We start from the raw sequence: 27,121 nt of genomic DNA, 5'->3' as shown, positions 1-27,121 counted from the left end.
AGAGGAAAGGGTTGTTTTTTTAGGGAATATATGGAAGATTTTCTGACCAGGAAAATCTGTTTACTTTTGCATATGAACAAGATGCAGTGGTGTGTAGCAAGCTGGAAGTGGTAGGGAATTTAAGCTATCCTTTGAACTTGACCCTACTGTTGTTTTTACAAGATAATAGCAAGTTTCCAACTTGACTCTCTGTAGTAACTGAAGCTGGCTTTGGTGCTGATATTGGAATGGAGAAATTCTTCAACATCAAGTGTCGCGCTTCTGGCTTGGTGCCCGACGTTGTTGTTCTGGTGGCGACAGTACGAGCCCTGAAGATGCACGGAGGAGGGCCGAGTGTAAGTCCTGCACTTCCTTCCTGATCAAACAGATTTAAAATCAAAATGAAGGAGAATTTAGTGTTTGAAACATTCAAACCTGCTTAATAACTACAGTTTTCTAAAATGTCTTTTTTTTTTTTTTTTACAGACACCATTATAGGACACTTAAAATTTAGTCTGCTCAAGTAAAGGGTAACACCTGCAGAGTTCTTTCTAAGCAGTGCTTTGGAAAGGAGCATAATGTAACCATTTTTTAGTCATAAAATTTATATCTGAAACTCAGGTCAACATTTTGTAACCCCGTGCTAATGGGAGGAGAGAGACTTTTGGTTCTGAACTGAGAACACAGGGATTAGAGTTGATTGCTTTTGTGGTGAGGTTTTTTAATGTTTATACAGATAATTTTTTGGTTCACTAATACTGCATCTCAGATTTCATCTAGAAGTATTTTCCTTCTGTTTCTGTTCATTATGAGTTCATTTTATAAATTGGTTATAGCACTGGATTATTTTTAAGAGAGTTTTGCTCAGAAAAAACAAATTCTAACACTTCAAAAGACTTTTGATATTAACCTATCTTATATATAGAATTTACACAACATCTGAAAGGAAATTTTTTTTTCCTTTCTACAGAAAAGGTGTGTTTTTCTTTTTTCACTTTTAGGTATTTTCAAAGAGAATAAGGAATGTTATACTGATTACTCATTTTTGAAATGCAGTAATTTGTAGTACCTTTATCACTTATACTGTTGATGTATTTATGCTATTTTGACAAACTAAAAATCTGATTTGTTAATTGGTATACTGAGCACATAAAAGCCACATAATCAATAATTATTACATAGCAAAAGCAGTGTGTTTGTCCTTATGAAACCCCATGATGTGCATTGTTTAAACATGTTAGCAATTCTTTGTCCTAAGAAACAGACATTATTTTATACCATTTTATTATTTTATATATATAATACCAAGGTATTATTTTATACCATTTTAGAGACAAGGAAGTTGAAGTTTGATGGTTGTAGGGAATGTGGACAGTGTCATCAGGCCAGCAGATAGCGAGAACTGAAGTCTGCAGCTTAGACCCAAATTTCCTACTTTGTCCACCACATGGAGCTGATTATTAATGAGGGGGAAATCTTTTCTGAATCCCAGATCCAATGATAAAACAAATACTTAATCTTGGCTTAAATCTTCATCATTTTTTCAAAGGTAATATTCACACAGCACATATTACAAAGTTGTAAACCCTAAAGAATTCTGGTTTTGCCCAAAACACCACTTGTTGCTCTAATCAGTCTTTGACTTTAGACTTTGAATCTGTATACCAACTTTCATTTTCGAGAAACTATTTCTACCTATATAAGATTAATTTGAAATTCTCCCTTCCTGATTTGCATCTGAAAATTACCAAATCGAAGGGCTTTACTACTAGAAAGAGCTTAGAGATTGTCTCATCTGGTTCAGTCTCATAAAGATAAAAGTACTGAGGTACAGAAGGATTCAGTGGTTTGCTTAGCTATCACACATCTTTGTAGGCGGCTAACCAGACCTAAAATCAAGGTCAGTTGAGGCCTAGTCCAGCATTTTTCACATGCTAGTCTCTGCCCTATAAAAATTCTCTACATGACTTGTAATTGTATTTCAGTCCATCTTAATGTGTGCACTGTTTTGATGTGGTTGCATTTTCCTCTTCCACTTGCACTGCAAGTCCAAGTTCCTTGTCAGTGATGACTGTACTGGGACTCATGCTTAGTAGGCACAGATAGGGGTGGAGGATAACAGAAGGGGAGGGCAAGGAAGCCCAGCAGAGCCCAGCATCCCTCTTCCGGGCTCAGAAGAGCCTTCTGTGCTGTATTATTCTATGACTGCCTGTGTGTGTGTCTCCCTACTGAGCTCTGAATTCCTTGAGATTAGGAACTATGTCTTACCACTTTGTGTATCCCTGATGTCTGGCACATTGTCTGTATACAGGAAATATTTTTCAATAATTGGATAATAAATGAACTTTCATCTTCTTAATCCTGTATTATTCATCTCCATGTCACTCATTCCCCCTTACTTGAAACAACTGTGGTAATGTTTTTGATCCATTATAATTTCTATTTCCTCTTGATATCATTACACAAATAACCATGGCTGCCTCTTATGTTTATTCAGCTTGCTTTTTTCCATAATTTGTGTATGGAAAATCCTGCAACCCTTGAACTTGCCCATTTTAGCCCCAGTCATTTTAAATTTATATCCTGTTTTCCAAAATGCTGACCATTCTTGGTGCAATACATGAACTAATATTCTGTTACAATTTGGGAAAATGTTCCATTTACAGTTAGTTCTTTAAATTCATTGTATTAAGGCGGGTTCCCCAGAACCAATAGGGTGTATATTTATATAAAAAGATTTATTGTAAAGAGCTGGCTCATGCAATTACAGACACCAACGAGTTCAAATCTTAAGCCTGGGTCAGCAGGCTGGGGAGGCTCAGGAGAGCCAGTGTCCAGTTCCAGTCTGAAGGCAGTCTGCTGGGGAATTTTCTCCTGTAGTCTTTTTTTGTTCTATTCAGGCCTTCAACTGATTGGATGCAGCCCACCCACATCATGGAGGGTGGTCTGCTTTACTCAAAGTCGCTGATTTAAGTCTTATTCTCATTCAAAAACCCTCACAGAAACACCCAGAATACTGTTCGACCAAATATTTGGACACCTATGGCCCAGGGTGACACGTAAAGTTAACTGTCGCACCCGTTATTACTGATTTTGGTGTGTATTATCAGATCTAACTTCATTTTTCTATATTAACCAATTAATAACCTAGAACTATTTATTTAAATAATCACTCCTTCTTTCTGATCTTCAAACCTGCTGTGTGATAAATCAATTCTCCATACATGTGTGGGCCTTTTTCTGGGATGTCCCTTCAACTGTATTGGTCTACTTACATAAAATGGTCTCTGTGCTACACTGTTAGGCCAAAGGGCAAGCTCCCCCAGCTATTCTCTTTTCTCCTGCATGCCTGGCCAATTATTGACCCTTTTCACTTCTGTATATATTTTAGAACTAGCTCATAGCGTTCCATAAAGAATCTTTTTAGGATTTTTATTGGAATGGCATTAAATCAATAGGTCAGTTTGGGGAGGTTTGACAACTTCCTGTGTGAGAACATGAGCTATCTCTTCATTGATTTAGGTCTTTTAAAATGTACTTTAATAAAGATTTATACTTTTTTCCAAAGAGGGCTTCCACATACTTTTATAGGTTTGTTCCTACGTACTTTATATTTTTAAATAGTGTGACAGATTACTTCTGCATTCTTACATATTGCTTTTATATCCAATGACCTCTCTACATTCTCTTTTGTTTAATTAAGGTATAAATTACCTATAACATTATATTAGTTTCAAGTGTGCAGCATAATGATTCAAATGATATGTATTTCAATATTATCACCACAATAAGTCTAGTTAACATCTGTCACCATACATAGCTACAAGATTTTTTTTCTTTTCTTATGATGAGAATTTTAGGATCCACTCCCTTAGCAGATTTCAAGTATGCAACACTGTTTTGCTGACTATGGTCACCACACTGTGCATTACATCTCCAGGACTTAAACTGTTCTCTTATTAATTATACTAAGTATCTAGATACTTTGGTACATTCTATGTGGGCAGTCAAATCTGAAAATAATGACAGCTCTGTTTCTTCCTTTCCACTCTTTATACTTTTTTTCTGGTTACTAACCAGGTCTCCCTAGTTACAACACAGTTTTAATAGGAGTGGTGATAGCAGGCATCCTTTTCTTATTCTTCAACTGAAAGAGAATACTCTTAATAGTTCATCACCAAGTATGATATTTTCTGTAAATTTTTAGTACATTTTTTTATCAGGTTAAGGAAATCACCATCTATTCCTACTGTACAAAGTTTTTATATGACATAGATGTTGAATAATTTTATTCATGTATCGAGATTATACAGTTTTCATTTTATTAATGTTGCAAATTATATTACTGAACTTTCAAATAGTATAGGAACCTTACATCCCTACAATAAATCTAAGTTGGGGGTATATCTTTTTTATAAATAACTGAATTTTGCTTATTGGTTTTGCAGTGTTTTAAGTAGGATCTTTGCATCTATATTTATGAGTGGGATGTTAGTCACATAAAATTAATTGGGAAGGATTCCTTTTTTGTATACTCTGTATGTTATTTTATAACATTAGAATAATCTGTTTATTCAAAGATGAGAAGAATTCACCTGTAACACTGTCTGGGTCTGTTGCCTTATTGTTGAGGGGTAGATTTTTAACTATACGTTTAATTTTTGTTAATGAATATACACTGTTTAGGTTTTCTATTTCTTCTTAAAGGAGTTTTAAAATAAAACTTATACTTCTATGAATTTCTTAATGTTTTTAAATGTATTAGTATAAAGTTGGTCATAGTATCCCATTCTGTGTACAGCATGTATAGTTAAAATTTTTTCATTCCTTTTTTTAAAGTCTTACCAGAGTGTTTTCAATTTTGTTTGTTTTAAGAACCAACTTTTTGTTTTGTTGATCCTTTCTACTTTTTGGTGCTTGCATGCCATCCATTCTTCCTGCTTTTACTTAATTTTTGATTCTGCAAACTTTAACATGTACAACTTCAGCAGTACTTTACCTTTTTTTTTTAATCTAGCATTTTAGTTGCTGCAACTGGAAGGTTCACCCAGTGTTTTTAGCCTGTGCTACTGCTGGTGAAACCCATCCACAAATACTTACGTTCCCACACACTATAAAAAACATTCTGTCACCAAGCTAACTTCTTTTCAAAGGATTCCTAATATTCTCAAGGCCTCTTACACTGAGAGAAGAGAAAGTTACCATGTCTTCAGCAAATCAAAATGTTCCCTAGTGTTTCTCACCAAAACCAGTAGCAGGTTCTAGACAAATACAGTGTACAATTGTGGGAAGGTACTAAACTGGGGTTTCAGAGCCATATTATATTTCAGGTCCACCTTCTGCCTCTCACTTCTGTATAACCTTGGTCAGGACACCTGCCTTCTCTCAACTTCAGTTTCATCTTAAAACTGTCATGCCAACCCCATAAATTGTTGTGAAGAAAGTAAGCCCATCATCTTACTACACTGATGGACAAGTGACTTCAATGGGGTATGGGAGGGGGGCACTTGATAATGTGGGTGAATGTAGTAACCACAATGTTTTTCATGTGAAACCTTCATAAGAATGTATATCAATGATACCTTAATAGAAAATAAATGTTTAAAAAAAAAGAAAGTAAGCCCATGTCTAAAAAGGCAATGGCAGTTATTTTTAAATAATTTAGAATTAGTTAATATATACAGGTATTAATATATTATAGTCAGATATTAATGTAAGTTCCATTTTATTCTAGGATAGTGGGCAATGGTATGAAAATGCTCAATATCAGCACAAATTAAAATCACCAGAGGAGTTTAGTTGGTACTGATCCTGGGTCCTACACCCGGAAGTCCTGGGCTAATCAGCCTGCGTGGAGCCCTGGCAACTGTTTTTCAAAAGCTTCCCACAAGACTTTGTGTTCAGCCAGGGCAGCCAGTTACGGTAAAGCACAAAGTGTGCTTTGAAATGTACCTTCCCAAAAATCACCTGGATCTGTTTTCTTTCAGATCTTTATCAGAGCAAACATTTTAATGGGGTTATTCTAAATTTTTGTCTTTTTTTTTATCTCAGGTAGCTGCCGGTGTCCCTCTCAAAAAAGAATATACAGAGGAGGTAAGTGTGACTGTTTTAAAGGACTTAATGTGAAGAGCCATTCAAATTCAGTTAACCATTGATGAGCAGTTGAATCCTGATCATTGAACGAGTCCTCTACCGGTGACCTCTTAGAAAAGTGTTTTTCTGATAATCCGAGAGGAAATAGGTGGGGCCCGGGATAAAACCCCTTCATTAACTCTTCAGTCTTAACTGATGAGTGTAGGCTTTATGCAGTGTTCCCTACCCCGCAGGGAGCTATCAGAGCAGCTTAAAGTCTCCAGCCCAGAAACAAGTGCGGAGCTTCTACCCATGTGTTCTTTTGGTGGGAAAAAACTGACTTTTGGAGGATATACAATTGGCTTTATGGCTTGCTTGAATTCCTTGACTCTCTTCTATAAATAGACTTTAATTTTCTGGCAGCAGTACCTCTCAACTCCTACAGGTGGCGCCAAGGACTGGAGCAGGGAGTAGCTGGGCCGAGCTCCTCCCCATCTGAGGCCTTCTGGTCCACAGCCTACGATGCAAGGGCACATTGCTTATGTCTCGGCTGCCAGTAGAAATATCCAAATATTGGCTCAAAATCCAGATATGCCCTTGGACCCAGAATGTTTCCAAATTATTTTGAAAATGAGCCTCCTCCTTCTGCAGCCATCTCTTCTTGGAGGAGAAGTGTTTTATGGTCTTTAGTCATTTATAGGCAGACAAAGTCAGCATAGATAGAAGCAAAACCTGCCCGAGTGGGCCTGCCCGTGTAGGTTGGGCAGTATTGGAGGGAGGCTATACACCGGGTCTGGTTTTCTTGCAGAACATCCAGCTGGTGGCAGACGGCTGCTGTAACCTTCAAAAGCAAATTCAGATCGCTCAGCTCTTTGGGGTTCCCGTGGTTGTGGCTCTGAATGTCTTCAAGTAAGTCAAGCCTCCATCTTTCAATGTGGTCATATTGCTGGGCCACCCTGTAAACTGTACTTGTGTCTTGAGAACATTTGTTCCTTCTCTGCTTCATCCAAAAGTACACAGAAATTCTCTGCTCTTTCTGTTTGTTTGATTAGTTTGGTGTCGGTGGGTTTCATTTTAGCAGACATTTCTCAAATGTTATTAGGAAATGAAATCTATATAGTGCGTTATCATGTCCTGGACTTAAAAAAAAAAATTCCACCCAGCATTTCTGTCTGAAAGACTAGGGATGATCAAAGGGATATGTAATGGAATTTTCTCAATAAAACCCTTAACAACTTGAAATATGTGAGTCGTGTTGGGGAGGATTTTTTTCCCAGGCTTTTCTTTAAGTCTGATTTATTTAAGCAGTCTGATGTAACCACTTTTGATGTTTAAAATATATTCAGTGTTAGGGAGCAAAGTTCTTTATAAATGGTTGTCTTTCTTTAAAAACATCACTAAATGAATACAGATGCAAAACCACAAACATTTTCATCACTAGGACTGACACCCGTGCTGAGATTGACTTAGTGTGTGAGCTGGCGAAGCGGGCTGGCGCCTATGATGCGGTCCCCTGCTATCACTGGTCGATTGGTGGGAAAGGGTCGGTGGACCTGGCTTGGGCTGTGAGAGAAGCTGCAAGTCAAAGAAGCCGTTTCCAGTTCCTGTACAATGTTCAGGTAAGTTCTGATGACAGTGCTAATAGTGGCCAGCGAGTCTTACATCTGAACTGTGGGCCAGGCCTGTGCTAACATCTGTGCATTGGCTGTCCATTCAGTCATCACAACAGTGGGCAGATAAGGAAACTGAAGGGGAGGAGGTTAAATCATCTGATGAGGCCACAGTGCCAAAGACAGACCCAGCCTCTTGCCCCAAAGCCTGTGCTCTTGAAGGCTAAGCTCTCCTTCCAGATTGCAGGCCTGGGAGGAGGGGCTTTGGAGAAGCCAGGGGTCAACAGCCAACACTGGCAGGGCTTGCCCAGGAACAAGACTTTCAGCAACTTCATTAGGCTTGTAAAAGCATGGGCAGTGTTTTCCTTGTCCATTTCTGCTATAGCTCTTCTCTCTCATTATGGGTTTTTTGAGTTATGTTTGGCATATTAAAAAAAATTTTTTAACTGTGGTAAAATACACATTGAATGAAATTTACCATCTTTAATATGTTTAGGTGTACAATTCAGTAGAGTTAAGAGCATTCATTGTTCAGCAGCCCATCCATGTCCATAGCTCTTTTCATCTTGCAAAGCTGAAACTCTGTGCCCATTAAATAACCCCCTACTTGCCTCCCCCACCCCCATCCTTGACCACCACCCTTCTTTCTGTCTCTGTATGGGTTTGACTTCTCTAAGTGTCTCATGTAAGTGAAGCCCTACTAGCATATTTGTCTTTTTTGCAACTGGCTTATTCACTTCTTAGTGCTTCTTAGGCTGCTGTAAGGAATACCATAGACTGGGTGGCTTATAAACAACAGAATTTTCTTGCTCACAGTCTTGGAGGCTGGAAAATCTAAGATCAAGGCACTGGCCAATTCAGTGCCTGGTGAGGGCCCGCTCCCTGTTTCCTTAACAGCTATCTTCTCATTTGTCCTCCTATTGTGAAAGGGGGCAGGGATTTCTCTAGGGTCTTTTATGAGGACACTAATCCCATCCTTGAGGGCTCCACCCACATGACCTAATCACCCCCAGAAGCTCCCATGTCCTGATAACCATCACAATAGGGATTAGTCTTCAACATGAATTGTGGGGGGACCCAAACATTCAGTCTATAGCATTTACTTAGCATAATGTCCTCCAGGTTTGTCCATGTTATTGCATATGTCAGAATTTCCTTCCTTTCTAAGGCTGAATGATAGTGCCTTACATGTATATGCCACATTTTGTCTATCCATTCTTCTGTCAGTGGCCACTGGCGTTGCTTCCACCTCTTAGCTCTTGTAAATAATGCTTCCATGAACATATGTATAAAAATACCTTCACAACTCTGCTTTCATTTTGGGGGGTTATATACCCAGAAGTGGAGCTGCTGGTTTATGTAGTATATTTTTTAACATAATTGGAAAAATGAGACTTCAGTCAGAAAGTCTGGACTTCCCAGGACCTCACTCTTCTCCGTTCAGCCTGGCACCCACGTAAACATTTGTGTTCTGAATTTTGTGGCTCCAGCTCTTGGTGTTGGATTTGTCTGCATATCCCTGATTGCCAGAGTGTTCAGCCTTCAAGCTGAGTGCTTCTTCCCCCTTTCTTTTATCCCTCATACAATATGTTGGTCTGCCTCTTGGATGTCTCAGACAGTCATATCACTCCAGTTTCCTGTTCACTTGTGTAAACCGACAGATTAAGGGAAGAGAAGGTGTAGCAGCTCTCCCTGTAAGTGCAGAGTCCCACTACCAAGCACCTGATATTAGCCTTATTGCTAAGGTTCCTGCTTAGGAGGGTTTTTGGGGGGCCAGGTGTATAGACACTTGGTACATGTAACTTCTTCAGTCCTCACATCCCTGTTGGGTGGGAACTGTTGATACTCCCCCGTTTTATAGATAAGGGAACTGAAGCACAAAGCAGTTCTGTAATCTGCCCAGTGTCCTATAGCCCTAAAGAGGCAGAGCTAGAAGAGTAACCAGAATGATGGAAGCCATCAGCTGGCACTTCTTCAGAACTCAGGGTTCAAAAGTGGGGGGTGGGGCTGGGGGGGCAGATGCTGCTTAAAGGGACAGTAACTTGAGGGACCCACCTGAAGAAGGACAAGAGTCACGGGCATAGGATCCACGACAAACCAGAGACGTTGTAGGCACTCAGTAAATGTTTGCGGGAGGAGAGATTTCAGAAATGCATTGGGATGATTTGCCCAGAAAAGGTTTGTCATGTTGAAAGTCCATTTTATGAATGAGGGACTAGAACGTTCAGGGTTACGGAGGTGGTGGACGATAGAAGGAGGAGACTTGGGTTCCACATACAGAAGAATGTTGTAACCATAAGCTGAGTTCTCTGACCCAGGAGGTGTTCCACGTAAGCTAGATGCATCCCTGCAGTGGGCACCCTGGTGGGGGCAGCAGGGCAGCCACTCAGATGGCGTTGGCTGAGGTGATCTCTTGTTCTGCCCTGCGCCTCACTGTCCCTGGCACCCTGACTGGGTTGTCTGCAGCTCTGGGCACAGCCCTTGGCCCTTTGTCACAAATTGCTGTCATAAGACTCACTCCCTCGCCTGCTCAAAGTGCCTCTAACCATTGCCATCTAATCGTCAACCACCTGCTCTGAGTGACAAAGGCAGTTTTTAAGTGAAAGATTTCACCATGTACAGCTTTTCTCAAGGCAGTCATCCCAGGTGAGAAGAAGGTCAGCAAACAGAAGAAAGGTTTGAGTCACACTGTCTTGGACATGCACTAACCCAAAGATGAGCCCTTTTCCTTTCCACCAATATTTTAATTTTTTTTTCCAGAATTCCCATTCTTCTTGGAGATAATGCTATTAAAATGTCTGCTTTGCTGTGAAACTAGGAGAAATTTATAATAACATGGTCAAAGTCCTACATTTGATAAAACCCTTGCTCCTTTGCAACATAATCTTCTCCCTTTTCTTATAATGCAGATACTAGATTTGAGCTGCAGGATTGTTGATTAGCTCATCAGCATCTCAGCCTGTTGCTGCATGACAGTTTATGAAAAGAACTATTGCTGCTCTGGCTTGCTATGTAGCTGTGTTCCTTACACTGGCAAGACAGTTTCAGATACTGTAAGACCATTTTTCATCTCGTTTCATAACAGTGTAGGAAGCTGAAGTTATTGGTGCAGTCAGAAACACAGATCAAACTTTTTCCCCCCTGATTTCTTACATATTTAATTCTGGTGAACCTTTCTGAGCTAGGTAATGATTTTCTTGAAACCTTTTTTGTATCCCTTCTTTATCCTCCCATGAGTAATCCTTTGGTGCCTGGCAGCTTGGTAGGTGGAGGATTGCACTACAGGAAAAGAAGTGATAAATGCTTTTGCATACAACACCCCATTGCCTTTGCTTCACAGCACAAACTGGGCTTTTGTGTCACTTTTGCTTCTCCCCAGACTCTATTCCACCCAAAATGTGTTCCATACAGGATTGATAGTGTCTTATTTCCTGCTCCACCTGCACCCCAGGCTTGTATTGCAGAAGAAAGACACCTGAGATCATTTGGAGGAATTTGAAATACCATAGGAGCACAGAGCATGCTTGCTTTTGTATGGGGAGTAGAAAGCATCCCAAAACCCCAGGGGAAAGAGGAACAGCTAAAAATAAATAGAAACAACCTCAGACACTGTTAGGCCACATAATATACAAGGTTTGAGGATTTATGACAACACGCACATAGTCACTGCAAGAAATGAGCTGCACTTCTGATTTGGGAGTCGGTGCTAAACTGTGTAGAAATTGAGTTCAGCAGACACTGTTCTCTAGAGAACAACGTTGCACCTCTTTTACCAAAGCAGCTTTTAACAAAGAGTTAGCAACTTGATTTTGGTACTGGAGGCAGCTGTTGAGTAATTCAAAATATAATTTGAAAAAATACGGACTAAGCTGCAGTGGCGTAATTACTCAAAGGAAGTAGATCACGTGACAATATATTTAAACTCGGAGTATAATGCATCATCTCCTCTCGGTTCTGTAGGATGACCACAGTCCCCTTTAAGAAACTGTAAAGTCCCCCCAAAACTCATCATCTTCTCTGTTACTTTTCCTTTTCTATTCTTCACTTTTGATAATTATATCCTTACAATGTAGTAACTCCATCTCTGCAAGCACACAGGAAAATCGTATAGCGGAGAGACAAGCTAGTCCATACTTACAGTTTGTTTACTATCAAATCCCTCTTTTCCACATTGTTTAAAGCATGTCTCACCCAATCCCATGACGTGTATGAGGTCAGCTCTGCATTTTCAATGCAGAAATGGCTGAAATGGAAGGTGAGGGTCTTGCCCCATAACAAAGGAATATTTGACGGAAGAAGAAACATGTTTAAGTTTAAAGGGTAAAGCTTTGGAGTCATGCAGAATTGAGTTCAAATCTTGCCTAGGCCTCCTACTACAGAAATAAATTTGGCAAGTTAACTCATCACTCTGAACCTCAGCTTCCAAACCTTTTTTGACACTATATTAAGTGTCTAATATTAACACCAACTTCATCCAGTTTCTGTGAAGACCACATGAAATGTCTTGGAGTGAAATGCTAGAATGTAGGAAGCTGGCAACCAATGTTAGTTGTCCCATCATGTTCACTTCAGGAAGAGAGAGGGCTTCTTGAATTGACCTTCAAGAATTGTCTGTAATTCAAGTAACTTGGTCAGATTCTAGAGTTGGTGTCCTTGTTCACGTGGGTCAAAACCATGAATCAGAAGCCAAGGCTCCTAGTGCACCAAAGAAGAAAGGCACCACAAAATTAAAGCAGGAAGACATTTAGCATTCTTCTTTCTCCATTAGAATTGTGTGCCATTAGTGATATACTAAAAAGTCAGTCGCTTTTTCAAAGGATGTGTGGCACCAAAAGTCAGCTTGCAAATCAGAATCAGAATATTGTTTGTTAAATCAGGAGTTAAGGTTGAAAATCATTTCCATATCCTTCCTCTAACCTTGCAAACATTTTGAGATGTAACCTTGACAGCAAGAGAGAATAGTGTTTGTTTTTATTAAAAGGTCTTTCCTGTTCTTTGCATGAAGCCATTCTCTTGATCACAGTGGGAGCTGGATGAAGGGAAATCAAAACAGACCAGGAAGACGCAGCCGGGCCACAGCCAGCAACGCTGATATCTGAACTATTGCACTTTTACTGCCCATGTGTTGTGTGTTTTCTCTCCTGCTGTCCTGCTGGTCTTTTTAAGGCAGAGGGGTTTTGGTTGGGGGGCGGGGGGGCGGGGCTGGGAGATGGTTGGTTATTAAGGAATTACTTTCTACTTCTTAACAGTTCAAACTTGAACATATGCCAGTTGTGGGTGGGGTTTTTAGTCCTTTAATTGGACTCCAGGCCTTTGCAACCAGAACCTCAAGTTTGAAACAGATAAATAAAAATGTATATATATATATATATATGAATTCTTATATGTATGTATACATAGTGTATACACAGTATTTTTTAAATTGTGCAAAATATACATCATTTGAAATTTCCCATTTTTTAACCATTTTTAGATGTACAGTTCTGTGCCATTAATGTTTTTAAGCTGTATATGTAGTTTTAATTGTAGAATTTAAGAACAAAATATTTATGCACATCTTTCTGTGTCTTTTATATTTCACAGTACTTGCAAAAAAAAAAAAAACCATTCCGGGAAGGAATGTGCTATCTTTTGTCCTCGCACTGTTGTCTCCCCGTTGGGGCCTTTGCCCTTCTGTGGCTCTTGCCTCTCGGTGTTGGGACTCGCCCTTGGCCTACTGCTCCCGTGGACCTTTTCTTCAGCTCTGCTATTTCCCCTTTCTGTGCAATGGAATGGAATGTTCTATGGAAAGCAGCCCCTGCATTCTCCAGGCAGTTAAGTGTCTTGTTCAGAAACCCACTTCTCTTCCCAATACTCTTTCATGTGCTGCTTTCCTATTTATGACGGAGCTCTTGTCTTCCAGGCTGAACCGCTTGGAGCCCCTTATCAGCCTCTTCCCTATACTCCTTTCTGAGACTCAGCTGCACATTTCCACGTTGCCTCCCCTTTCTGATTCCAAACCTGCAAACCTCAGATCTGTCAAAACTAGGTTCTTCTCCACACTAGCCTCTAACCTCTCCATCAAGTCTTGTTGGGCCTGCAGTATTTCACTTACCCATTTTCTCAACCTAAAAAGCAAGTTGTCACAGAACATCATGTAAATATTACCCCAGATGTGATCATGGTGGTCACCACAAACAGCAGACCACTTTGAATGGGAAAACTAACCTGAGGGTTTAGGGAAAAAAACACACAAAACACCATGGCTTCCAGTGACTCCAGTATCTAAGAGGTAGGGGAGTTTAGTACTAATTTTACTCCTTAGAAGAACTTCGCCAGTGGGTCGATGAGGGAAATATGACTCCTGTTACACAATCAAGATAAAGAGCCACTTGTAAAGAAGGGCTTGTTGCACATGAAAACAGACCCTAAACTGCACCTCACGTTCATTCCTGTTACTCTTTTTACACATGAACGTTTGTAAGTAGGGTTGGAGAAAGAGAAACAACAGATAGGTCATAAAAGTGCACACAGGTGGAGTGCTCGGCCCCTGCCAGCCGTCTCCCCTCATCTGGGAGAGAAGAGATGATTAAAGTCATCCATTCCTATGTGGGCCTTTCCTTGGACGTTGCTGTCATGTTCTGTTTAAGAGAATGTGAGATCGCCTGTATGGATTCCGTACTGCCATCATTTCACAGGACCAAATGCAGATTTTCCGGCCACGAGCCGTTTTTCCTTTCCTAGCAGACATCCCATTGCTTTAGGAGAATGAGAGGCCTCTGGGAGTTGGCTGGGCTAACCCATTGCTCAGGGCCATCAAGCCAGCAGGGATAGCCTCGCGTGTGGAAGTCGGCACGTACACCTTCGGTAGCTCAGATGGGCTGGTGTGCAGCCAAGGACATGCTTTGTGTCAAAGATACAAGGGTCTGTTGTTCTCAGCAACAATGCAGAGCTGCTGCTGGGACACGATGGCTGTGCAGTAATGAACCTGTTACACCTCGTGTGTGTTCTATATAAATTAACATCACTGGTTTCAGCTTATACTTTTATGTGAAGTGCAGGAAAGGCTATTTACCAAACTGCACTTGTAGATCACTTAAAATTCATGCTCCATTTAAAATACAAAATACGAATTGAAATCATTACTGTGTATCCAGAGATTTCTATTCATCTTGCAAGTTGAATTGGTTCTTCTCTTTAAATATTTCATAGGCATTGGACAACATTTCACAGATACCCCAGCACAGGAACGTTTGACTTACATGAATTCCACTCAGTGGCCTTGGTGAAACAAAGGAATGATGTAGTTTTCATTCAATGTGGCTGCTGAAGAAACAGTAATGTGTTCCAACACTTCTATCATTGTGGGCTTAAGAGATAGTGGAGTGTAAATAGTAGAGGATTGCATAATGTTTTCATGCGTCTTCTAAGAAACTTTCAGGGTTGTTGACTTTAGATCCTAACCTCTTAGGAAGATGAGGCACCACTATATTGTAAAGCCTTCATACTCCTTTATTTTCTTCAGTTCTAGCAGCTTCATTTTTAACTTTAGTTCTTTTCAGTTTATTTCTGTCCGTTTTTCCTCACCAAAAAAATAATTTAAAAATCCAAGTGTCTGCTGGCCTAGAATATGTAAAGCAGTTTTCAAGAAGGTATGCTGTCTAACTCCACGTAACTCGGCTTCTGTGAACATAGGTTGCCACACCTGCTAAATGGGTCTAATGAAGGACCACATCCTCCAGCTTACATTATGGTATCACTCAGCTCGGCTCAGTGTCCATACTCAGTGCAAGGGACCCAACAACCTACAACTGGTCAGTTACTTTCTAGAGCTGTGCTGCCTCACATGGTAACCACTGGTCACAAGTGGCTATTTAAATTTAAGTGAACTAAAATTCATTTCCTGAGTTGCATCAGTCACATTTCAACTACTTAATAGCCACACAAGGCTAGTGGCTACGCGATGGAAAGTAAAAATATGAAGCATTCCATCATCACAGAAAGTTTCCATTGGCAGCTCTGTTCTTGAGTATTTCAGTTTCCGGAATATTCATTTAAGAAGTTTGGGAGGGAATTAATATAGAATGTGTTCAGAGTTACATCCTGATGAAGGTGAAGCTTTAACATAGTATTAGTTTAAAAATGATTTTAAATGCTAGTATATACACCAAACTTTGTAAAGTAGCTTATGTTAAGATATTATGCATAATACAGATAGAAGAGTCACTTTTTCCAGAATAAGCTTTGTATTTGCTGCCATTCACACCTTGTGCCTTTTTCTTTGTGTGGAATAATCTTTCTTTTCTTTGCTTATTAAAATCCTTCATGTCCTTCAAGCACAGTTCAAGCTCCTTTCTATGTCCTACCAGCTTTTGCCAATTTCTGTGTCTTCCTCTGCCAACCGTAAGAGTAATGTTTGTGCAGGTCCTTTAACACGTTCTCTGCTGTCATACTTGTTAATTGTGTCATCAACGCCCCCATCAGACAGACGTTCTTCGTACACCACATCCCCAAAGTTCTTTGCATACCTTGAAAGTACTTGCCATAAATGGTTGTTTATTCATTCAGCACATGCCTGTGTGCAAGCCACTACCCTAGACTGTAGGGATATAAAAATGAATGATGAGGTGAATAAATAAGTTCATAAATATTTAGAGAATCAGGGGAAAGCCAGGGATGATTAATGCATAGACATTCTTAATGTATTTATTTTATAAAAACTATCATTTAAAACAGAACAATGCAAGTGAATATCAAATTCACATCAACAATATTGGACTTAACTTGGCTTTGTTTTTTTCCTTTAAAGATTACACTTCTCCCCCAAATCGAGCAGAGAAACAGTAGGAAGTTCCTTGCCTGCTGACACAGTATAAACATTGTATGCAGCAGTAACTACCTTACCAGGGCAGTTTTTAGTTTGTATACTAAGCCCAAGAGATACGTTAACAGATATTCTTCTTTATTTATTTACTTGTACATGTGAATGAAAAAGAAAAAATGTAGAAGGCTCAAGAGAACATTGGTCTTGGGATTCTAGCTGCGGAGCTGAGGCTCTTTATTTATTCAGCGTGGGGCTGCAGGACACACACGAGGACTTGATTCTCTTAGGCCCACGATGGATAGCACTATACATGTCGAAGCTGCTCAAGAAGCACCCCATCTTCTCCAGGGGTGGTGAGGCCAGGGCTGGGGCGTCAGAGAGGTGTGGGTAGGTAACAGTACCTGCCAGGAAGCACACGGCTCTCTCACCTGAGGATGAGAGGAAACGAGGTGCCCTACTGGGACTGACCATGGCCCCTTCCCGTTTCCCTACACTGCCTCTGCTTGGGCCATCCGTCATGTGTGAGTGGTTGCAGTTTTCCTACAGGAAACAAAACCACACTACAGTGCTCACAAAGTCAGCCTGGCACCTGCCTTGGAATTCCCAAAGCACTTCCAAGTAAACGTTAAAAAGGAAGGCAGTTTAGTTGTTGACAAAAAATATATATTTCCTTATGCCCAAAAGAATTGGAAGTTGGGTCTGGAAGAGAGATTTGTCCACACATGCTCATAACAGCACTTTTCAGAATACCCAAAAGGTAGGAACAACCCAACTGCCCAATCGATGGATGAACGGGTTAAAATAAGAAAGTGTATCCATGCAATGAAATATTACTCAGCCCGAAAAAGAAAGGAAGTTCAGCCACACGGTACAACGCGGAGCTCATGCTGGTTGGAATAAGCCAGATGCAAAAGGACAAATACTGTGTGATTCCACTTCCGTGAGGTGCCTGAAGTAGCCAAATCCATAAAGACAGGAGGTAGAAGGGTGGTTCCAGGGGTGCAGGGAGGGAGAGACGGGGAGCTGGTGTTTCATGGGCACATGGTTTCAGTTTTGCAAAATGAAGAGTTCTGGAGGTTGGTTTTACAGCATGTAAATGTACTTAACAGTACATAACTGTATGCTCAAGATGGTAAATTTTGTTGTGTGTGTTTTACCACAATGAAAAAATTAAGTGTGTGTATATATATATATATGTATTTCTTGAAATATTTTCATGCTTAAAAACTAATAGTAAATCAGTTAAATAACCACTCTTCATTAATTCCTTTATTTGTCATCATTTACTATCCCCTTATTCACATGTGCATTTTTCTTTAATGATTAACTTAATAGAAAAGTCACACTGACTTCTTACTTTCAAGTCCTAATCTAGAGGTCAGTGACTAGTGCATTCTACTCATTAAATATGTTACAAGTAATAATATCTGTTTGGTTGTCATTTTGTTTTACTCCCAGAGAAAACATAATTCTCTTAGTGCATCGACCTCACTTCCTGCAGTGATGTTGCTGAAGGCTAGTGTAGTGGGACACTCGCCACTCACTTTCTCTGCATTGCTTCAGTGCTTTCTGTAAAACCATGCACACTGGAGGATTCACACCCCCATCTTTGGAAAGAGGAAACAAATTCAGAGAGATACACAGTTAACCAGATATCGGAAGGAGCTGTGTTCTTTCTCTGCCCGCCCTCCCGCAGAGGCCCCAGCTGTTGTGTCCATGGAGTGGCCACCGTGGGAAGGATGGGGAGGCTGCCTGTCCCCAGGACCCGGGAGGACTGCACTGCCTGGGGAGCACAGCATGCTGACAGCTGACCCCTGACAAAGCATGCTCATTGTGCTTGCTGTGTGGGTGCTAGAAATACCTTCTAACACCCTGTTAACTTTTCTTTCTTAAAAAGCATTGCTCATTGCAAGCAAAATTCATTGACCTGCAGAGCAGAGACCATATTAGCTTAAGTGCAGTGTCAATAGCAATGCCCATCAGCCCATGATGCTGACAGGTGAGTCGCAGACTCAAGGGAAAAGGTCCGCTCTCACTATGGGCTTCCGCACATTGCTACCTGGACCTCCTTAGGATCTGTGGTAACTTTTTGCCACGTGGAACCCTTGCTTAGTCAACAGGAAATTCAGAAATATTCATTCATTTGTTCAAAACTCTACATTGAGGGCCTGCTGTAAATTCCAGGGGCTCATATATCCCCCCTCTATGTGTGCAAGAGGTGGCCCTTGACCTCACATAGTTTACAGATCCATCTTCTTCAGCTCATATGAACATGGACTCTTAAAGTAGAAGTAACCCCTGAGGTCCTCTGTAATCCAGCCTCAACTTTTCACTCATGCCATACATAATTCTTTCTACAATATTCCTGGCACCATACCTGGCTTATACTGAACGCTCCTGGAGTCACTGTAGTGAGGCATCTCTGGTTAGTTCAGTTTTTCCTTAAAAATTGGGCTAAAACTGTTTCCTTCTCATTTCTATCCTTGCTTTAGATTCTGCCCTCCTGAAAAATAATGATCATTTCTTTCCAGAATTGAAGTGTAGGATCTTCTCTGATTTCTCCTGTGACATGGTTTACCAAAGGCTCCTTACTGTCCAGTAGACTTCAGTGTCCTCCTGTGATCCTGAACTGCTACTGACTGCATCTCCTCAGGGAAGCCCTGAGATAGAGCTTTGCTTGCAGCCACCCACTGCCAGGCTTGTGACCGCCTGGTCCTGTGTATGCCCCAGGCGAGAGTATTACAGGCATGCTGGGACACCCCAGAAGAGAAGGCACATGTGCTGGAGGAGGACCAGTAAAGACTCCCTGGAGAAGCCAGCCTGTGAGATCCATCTTACAGAGCTCAGGGTGTTTAGCCAATGTTGATCTTTGAAGGCTACCAGGAAAGAGGCATCAAATGTCAGAACCAGGTTTTGTTCTTCAGTAGGCCACGGGGAGCCGAAGATTTTTGAGTTTTTCTTATGTGGGTACATTGCAAGAAGGCTGGACTTGCAGTAGAGGGGAGGCTGTATTGGAAGTGAGACCCGGCTTGGGAAGCTTGCGTAGTAAGCTGGGCCATTAGCGTCTGTACCAGGGCAAGAGCCCACCCTCTCCTGCTCTCGATATTCTCATACTTTCCAGTTTCGCTCGTCTAATGTTTGTGAATTGGCTTTTCATCATTTTAATTTGCCTTTCCTTGATTACAAATGAGATTGGGTGTTTTTTCATAGGTTATTAGTCACTCCTTTTGCCCAGTATTAAATATGTGTCTGTTTCTTGATATGCCGGAGTTTTTTTATTCATCCTAGTAACTTATCTTTCGACTTTTAAATATTTACATATATCTTTTTCCAGGCTGTTCCTTATCCTTTACTTATTTTTAATGTCTTTTTCTATAGAAACTTTTACATTTTTATGTCATCACATCGTCACTCATGTCCTTTAGGGCATATTCTCTGGTTACATTACCTAAGAAATATGTCTACCTCAATAGGGCAAATGAAAGTTCCAAGTGTTTTCTTCCCATGTTCAGAATCATAATTGTAGATGTCATACCTTTGTTCCAGATTGGATTTATGTGGGTGCCTGGTGTGAGGTGGGAATCTAATTTTATTTCTTTCCAGCCAAAAGTCAGTTGGATCATCAGCTCTGTCCCTATTTCATGCACTTCATCTATGCACTACCCCATACCTGGTGAGGTGTCCTTCTGGGTTGTTTCATATCTTCCATCGATTAATTCATCTAGTCCTGGGCCAATCCCATATGGGATTAATCAGCATAGCTTTGCAGTGTGATTGATTCTTGGTAAGGCAAGTCCCCTATCTCTGTTCTTTTGGTTTTATTTATTACTGAAGTTATACCTATTTATGCCATTACTCTTCATTGTGAATTTCAGAACTGGTTGACCAAATGCTTTCAGGATTTTTACTGGAATAGCATTGATCTCATAGATTAAGTTTGAGGAACTGACATCTGTACATTATTGTGTCTTCTCATCTATGAATGAACTGTTTCTCTCCAGTGACTCAAACCCTCTTTTATGTCCTTCAATGAAAGGTTATAACAACTTATACCTTCATGTTTTTTCATTAGTTGAAATGTCCAATATTTAAGTTCCAGACCACAGAACAACTCTACAGTAATAAAACCTATGGTAATGAAAAACACATTTTAAAGCAGGTTTGAGTTTTATCAGACTGGGAAGGTAAAGGTAGCTTTTATTTTCTCCTGTTGGGTAACTCGCCTTCCTGTATATATCAACCGTAATTCATGCACATGTACCATTCGCCATTGCCAAGCAGAGTCCTTGAGGACATGAGAGACTTACACCCCTTAATCAACATCACTCTATCAGTGGGCACTTGGTCCAGCAGCTGGTCAATAAACAGTAAATCTACTAACTGCATTATACTACATATTTTCTACCTACAGTAAAATTATGAATGATTTTGTTGAAGGCTGCTTAAATTAAGAATCACTTTATGTATGGCATATTCCTTTCTTAATGGTCCATTCTTCTTTCTTCAGATAACTTTCAATATTCTACCAGCAGTTGCATCCAGGTTTTCTATCTAGCATTATGGAAGATTTTTAATCTCCTCTCCACCTAGCTTATTTGCCCCTATCTCCCCTTCTTGAATATTTTCCCATTCTCCATGACTGCTCATAATTTGCTAAAGTGACACTAGTTCCAATCCCTGGTTTTCCCATGAAGTGATTAATCACATCAGCACTGATATTAAAATTTCAACCCATTCCAACCCACACACAAAAATACACTTTGTGCATTAACAGATAGTAACTTTCTGTACTGAGCATTTAGCAATATCTGTAACTGTCAGTTCACTATGTTATATACCTGAGACCAATATTGTATATCAATTATATTTCATTCATTAAAAAATGTGTATACTTATTCTTTAGTATTACTATATTCCTTGTCTTATAACCCAAGTTGAGTCTCACTTCAAAACCAGCACTAAGCATTTAGTTGGGAGACTCTTGTTGTGATATAAAGGACCATTAAAAACAGTGCTGTGGATAACAGTGAAACTAGATAAGCAGCATTTGATTGGTGGAACACCTCAGGCTTCTTACTTGCTGACTTACCTCTGATCTGAAAATTTCTACTTTGAGAATGATAGGAGGAAAGAGTGTTTGCTCCAAATGCCACTGTTGCTGAGAAGGTAACTTGGTAGGGAATTTTAAGCAATTACAGAAATTCTCACTAAGCTTTCCCTTAATTAGGTAGCCAAACTGAAGTTAACCATTTTGTTGTCGTTTGTGTTTCTCCAGCTTCCAATCATAGAAAAGATAAGAACCATTGCCCAGGCTGTGTATGGAGCCAAAGATATCGAACTCTCTCCAGAGGCACAATCCAAAATAGATCGTTACACGCAACAGGTAAAAGTCATGCTTTTAGAGAAAAAAAAAAAAATCCACCTTTGGGTCTTGAAATACTCACCATTACTTGAGGACTGGTATGTATCTCACCAGCTGAACTTGACTTAATCTACTTTATTGTCTACAAAGATTGAATTGATATCCTTGAGAGGATGTGGGCTATAGTCAGAACATTGTGGTGAGGATATATACCCTCTGATACATACATCCCTGACTTGTGTGGTTATACATTTCTCTAATATGGGCAGTTATCACATCTGTGCTGACCAGTCTTTAGCCCTCCTGCTCAGCCAGGAACATTGAAGATGTCCTTGGATGTGTGTCTCTCAAGTCAGATTTGGGTGATATCTTGTGCTCCCTCTTCATTGCAGGCCTCTAACTACCTTAAAAATGTTAGCATGGTGCCAGGTTAGGCAAACAGCAGTGTGGCACAGAAAGACGGGGGTGTTTGGTGTTCTTTTTTATATGAGTAGTTCATTGGCTTGATGCTGAGATTGCCCACCAAGGTTGAAGGCTCCACCATCTTCCTCTAGAGAGTGACACAGTCGAGTCAGCAAGCAGCTGCGAAAGGTGGCTGTGATTCCACAGCCCAAGCTAGTCCCATAATGGCCATGCTTAATGGGTTCCATTGCGGTGTGTTCAGCCACCCTGGCCAAAATGACCGTATGCCTTAAATGTCCCATCCAGTTCCGGGTGATATGACAGAAGTCAGAGCACTTGAAGGGCTTGCTAGCAAAAGAGCTGCATTATGAGTATGATTGATTTTCTTTTTTGGTCCCCAACTCCTAAGTCCTCTATGCCAAATATGACATTTTCTTGAACACTATCAATGCCAGCCAGAGTCATCCCCCAGTTTGATAAGATAGTCAACAACTCATTTTTTTCTGAGAATTTTCCATGTATGCTCTTGGCTATACATAAAAAAATAAATAAATGATTCCCAAACATTGGAATTGTTCTGTGGTAAAATTTTCACTCACATACACTGAAATAAATAAAATAATTTCATTGTCATATGAGTTTTTTCCTATGAGTTTTTAATAATACTTAAGGACTATCATTTATTGTAAGATTAGATCCTTCTTTTATTCGGTGTTAAAAAGTTATTTCTCTTCTGAAGTAGTGATGATATGTGGCATATTGGGTTTGTTTGTTTTTTAATAGCCCTACTGGCAAAATATTAAATTGGCAGAGCTGTAGCAGTTCATAGTATGATTTCAGTATTGGGCTGACCTCTGAAACCCAAAATTCTGGGCACCATTTCCAAAGAGCAGTTGTGTTTGTCCCCCAGCAGAATTCTGATGAGTGTATAAGAGAATGACAGCATTTCAGAAATAGCCCCACCCCCCCAGATGATAATAATCTAAAATCTTCAAAATAGTTTCAAGCTGAATCATAAGAAATTCTGTATGAGTTACCCCTGAACACTGCATTCCTTTTGTTGCTGTCTACCGAGGGAATATCCCTTAAAAGTTATGTGTCAACTATGTGGTTGCTGTTAATTAGCCAAGTCTCTAAAGGGGCACTGTGTACCCTTTAATCAGAACCAGGCTGCAAGGACACTGTCCTTTTTGTGAGACACCGCATGTGGCTTCCTGCCCTTTCACCTTTGGAACTCTGGGTCAAGCATCGTCTTTGGTCCTTAAAAATAAGAGGCTTAAATAGTGACTTCATCTTAGTTCATATAATGTAATCACAGATCAAATAGCCATGATTCATAAACCAACACAAAGGAACCCTTTGCTTCCTGGCAGCCTCCAAGAATGAGTGAACAATGTGACTAAAAGCCTCATTGCACAGCCTTTCTTCTGATTACCTTTCTGAGTCCTGGATACTAATACCCTTGGAAAATGTTCTCTGCAGCTGCTGCTGGGGCCGCTCTGCCTGAAAATAGCCACTTACCCAAACACATACATGATGCCACCCTCCCTTAAGGCACACTCTCCTTACTCAGTAATAGACACCCGCTGCCTGCCAGGTGATGGTCAAGTAAAGATGAGTTTTTGCTCAGTCTTCCTGCTCAGTGAACAAGCGGTAACACACACCTGCTGTGTGCCTGGATCTTAGCCTCCTCCGGGGTTATTTGGAGTATAACTTAAACATGTCAAGGAGACTAATACTTACACTCAGTGAACATAATCTCTTTCCTTTCTTACAGGGTTTTGGAAATTTACCCATCTGTATGGCAAAGACCCACCTTTCCCTGTCTCACCAGCCTGACAAGAAAGGTGTACCCAGGGATTTCATTTTACCCATTAGTGATGTCCGGGCCAGCATAGGCGCTGGCTTCATTTACCCTTTGGTGGGAACGGTGAGTAACATTCCCCAGAAACCTTCCCCAAGTCTCTGTTATCATGATGTGTTAAATCCTTACTCTCTGCCAATGCTTTTGCAGATCAGGTGTTGGGAAGTGATCAATAGTATATACTATTTTTCTAAACACTGCCACTATGAAAAACCCTTCTGCCGTTGTGGTTTGGACTTTCCTTTTTTTTTAGATCGTGTTCAGGATCCCTTGAGTCATAAAATGGATTACACTCATAGAACATAGATGAGTATAACTTGGGAGAATTCAGTCTGCTATTTAAATGGTAGAATGGCTTAATATAGTGTTTCTGGACCCACTTCACATCCCTGCACTCAAAATGATTTTACTGCAGAGGGATAAAAGGAGCGTGGCAGTCAGGACCAGTCCCCAAAAAGGCTAGGGAACTTGTGTTTGACCCTCTACGCTCTTTCTCAGCCCATCAAGTGGGAGGCTGTGCCTTAGAAAATGAGCTAATTACATGAGTTCTCCCCCTTTACATTGTTGTGATGGGGCTGCACTGCTTGGGATGATTATTATGTTATTTCAGGTTCTCTATGTGCAGAAAGGAGAGAGCAAAGAAATGAAAATGTTATCAAAGCACTTAAACTCCATGATTATGGGCTTTCAATCTAGAACAAAAACATCTAAATCATCATTGTGGTGGTGGTGGTGGTTCTGACAATTTGATCCAAACCCAAACAGGAAACATTATAACACATTTTTAAATAAACCATGTGGTTCTATTGCTACGTAAGCAAACAATGGATAGGCAAAAAGTATAGAATTCTTGCCCTGATATTTATATGTTTCAACTAGTACTGGGCAGAATATTTCCATTAAGCAGTTTTTGAATGCTTACTACATGTGAGGCACAGAGATACTAGAGGAGTCAGTGTGAGGAGCATAGGTTTGAACAGCACAGAGGCATCTAGAAAGTGTGGTGTGTGTGCTCTAAATACCCTTAGAGCCCAGGGCTGACACCAGTTACTTCTGCCCAGAGTCGGGTGAGGGTGGAAGAAAAGAACAAGAATGCTTCATAACAGGTCCAACCTCTGAATGGGGGGGAATTTCAACTCAAAAGCACAAAAATACATTCCCTCTGCAGAGCAGTCCAGTGTGTGGGAGTTGGACCAGGGTCGGGAGACTGAGAAATGGGGTTGGGATTATAGGGCACGGTCTCAACTGTCATTTTTCCCCGTTTCCACTGGGGAGTCACTAGAGGGTGGTGTTTGTGTTCGTTTAGGTTTTTATAAAAAGGAAAAGAAGAATGTGGGCTGATTTGCATTTTAGAAAAACACCTCTGGCAGCAATGTGGAGAATGTTTAGCGGGCAGAGAAGCAGACGCTGGGAGACATCAGCCAGTCCGAGCTCATCAAGGCCAGCACTGTGGCCACAGAAGTAAATATGGAGAGAGAGGTGCATTTGAGACATGTTCTTGGTGGCCGCCGCCCCGTGGAGTTCCCAGGGAGGAACACGTCCAGCTGACTGGCTGGGGGTGCCGTCCGTCATGGAGGGACACGGGAGGAAGGCAAAGCGGTGCTACCGGAACAAGCCTGGCTTGAACACAGATCTGGAAGGGCTAACAGGATATATAAAACAGTCTGTGGATCTATTAGAAATGCAGAAAACACGCAGTGGAAAGGAACAGGAAGGTCTTGGTAGTGTTAAAAATACAGGTAAAGGCAGATGTTGAACAGCAGAGAAGCAAGGATAAGCAGGAGAGAAACAAGAGCAAAGGGTGACACTCTCTCCAAGAGCAGCTACGCTGACGTTGCTCACTGAGGAGCAGGAGCCCCACAGAGGTGGGGGGAGGGGGTGTGGGGGGGGTGCGGCAGGGAAGGGCCCAGGGTGAGCTTCCGGTTGGGGGAAGGGTAGCAACAGTTGGTATAGGGAGAAGGGTTTGAATAAAATGGGTACCGGATGACATTTTGGAAAATGCACAACTGAAGGTAAAAATATTCGGATGGGTATCCTGGGGAATGGGGCTCAGCAGAGGGGACTGACTGCAAAGGGGCACAAGGAACCGTTCAAGGTGGGTGGATATACTCTATTTCAATTGTGGGGGTGGTTCCATGACTGTATACATCTGTCAAAACTCACAGAGCTATACACCTAAAAAGGATGGATTTTTATATTTTTAATACCTCAATTCACAAAAACAGATACTGAGAAGAGCTTTTTTTTATATTCCTTAGAATGGCCTCAGTGGTAGCAGCTCCTCAGTGCTAAGCCTCCTGGGACAGGGAAGGCCTTTGCTCACATGTGACAGCACAGACGGGAGGTGCAGGCGCAGAGAGGGCTGACACCTGGGCACCGGGGGCGGTGAGGTGCCCACGCGGAGCACGAACCGGTGGGCCTGGCTGAGGAGAGAGCCTAGCTCATGTCTGTCCTTTCTTGCCCTGGACAGATTCAAACCCCCACAGTGGCTCACTCAACAAATCTCTCAGGTAATGTGTGGAAGGCACTGTGCTTAGGGCTTTGGGGAACCCCAAATAGAGCAGCTTTCCTCTGCCGGCAGCTAGCAGAGATAGAAGTGAATTAACAAAGACAACGGTTTGGTATAAAAATTGCGCATCAATAAATGTTAACTAGTTGTTAATCAGTTAATACTCATAAAGTAAAAATCATAATATAATTTAAAACCTTTGGGGTCACTAAACAAATACACATCATGACTCTCCTCGCACCCTAACACTGCCACATCCACAGCCATGTCGGACCAGTTTTAGAGAATCAAAATTCTCTGAGCCGCCGCTCACGTGTGAACAGTAGCTCATCCCTCCATCCCTCTGCCCCTCTGACGTATGACTAGTCGGGAAATGAACATGGAACGGTTCTGCCGGCTGGGTTTCCTGGAGCGAGCCCTCTGTCCCCGTGGCAGTGTGTCCACACCGGAACACTGCAGTGAGCAGCAGTGCACCGTGGTAAGGGCCTCCTGAAACAAAGAGTGAGGAGCAGGGAAGGAA

General features: G+C 41.1%; 1 protein-coding gene across 6 annotated transcripts in view; it reads left to right on the top strand.

Moving 5' to 3' along the window:
• The window catches only part of MTHFD1L (methylenetetrahydrofolate dehydrogenase (NADP+ dependent) 1 like), a 163,182-nt gene that overhangs the window by 94,665 nt on the left and 41,396 nt on the right, over window positions 1-27,121 (top strand). For 3 of the 6 annotated variants that reach the window (XR_008992727.1, XM_057489106.1, XM_057489108.1), the window contains exons 21-26: window positions 196-335; window positions 6,031-6,072; window positions 6,860-6,960; window positions 7,493-7,670; window positions 21,740-21,847; window positions 24,006-24,158. Coding sequence is in view for 4 of the 6 variants with exons in the window: in XM_057489106.1 (XP_057345089.1) it covers window positions 196-335; window positions 6,031-6,072; window positions 6,860-6,960; window positions 7,493-7,670; window positions 21,740-21,847; window positions 24,006-24,158 (722 nt within the window). In the remaining 2 variants the exon portion in view is untranslated. Of the gene's footprint in view, window positions 1-195; window positions 336-6,030; window positions 6,073-6,859; window positions 6,961-7,492; window positions 7,671-21,739; window positions 21,848-24,005; window positions 24,159-25,398; window positions 25,881-26,350; window positions 26,645-27,121 lie in introns of those variants that run through there. The other 3 variants (XM_057489107.1, XM_057489105.1, XR_008992728.1) reach the window with 3 other exon arrangements.

The sequence above is a fragment of the Manis pentadactyla genome, chromosome 12 (genome assembly GCF_030020395.1).
Source record: "Manis pentadactyla isolate mManPen7 chromosome 12, mManPen7.hap1, whole genome shotgun sequence".
Lineage (NCBI taxonomy): Eukaryota > Metazoa > Chordata > Mammalia > Pholidota > Manidae > Manis > Manis pentadactyla.
This window is presented reverse-complemented; position numbering and strand designations above follow the sequence as displayed.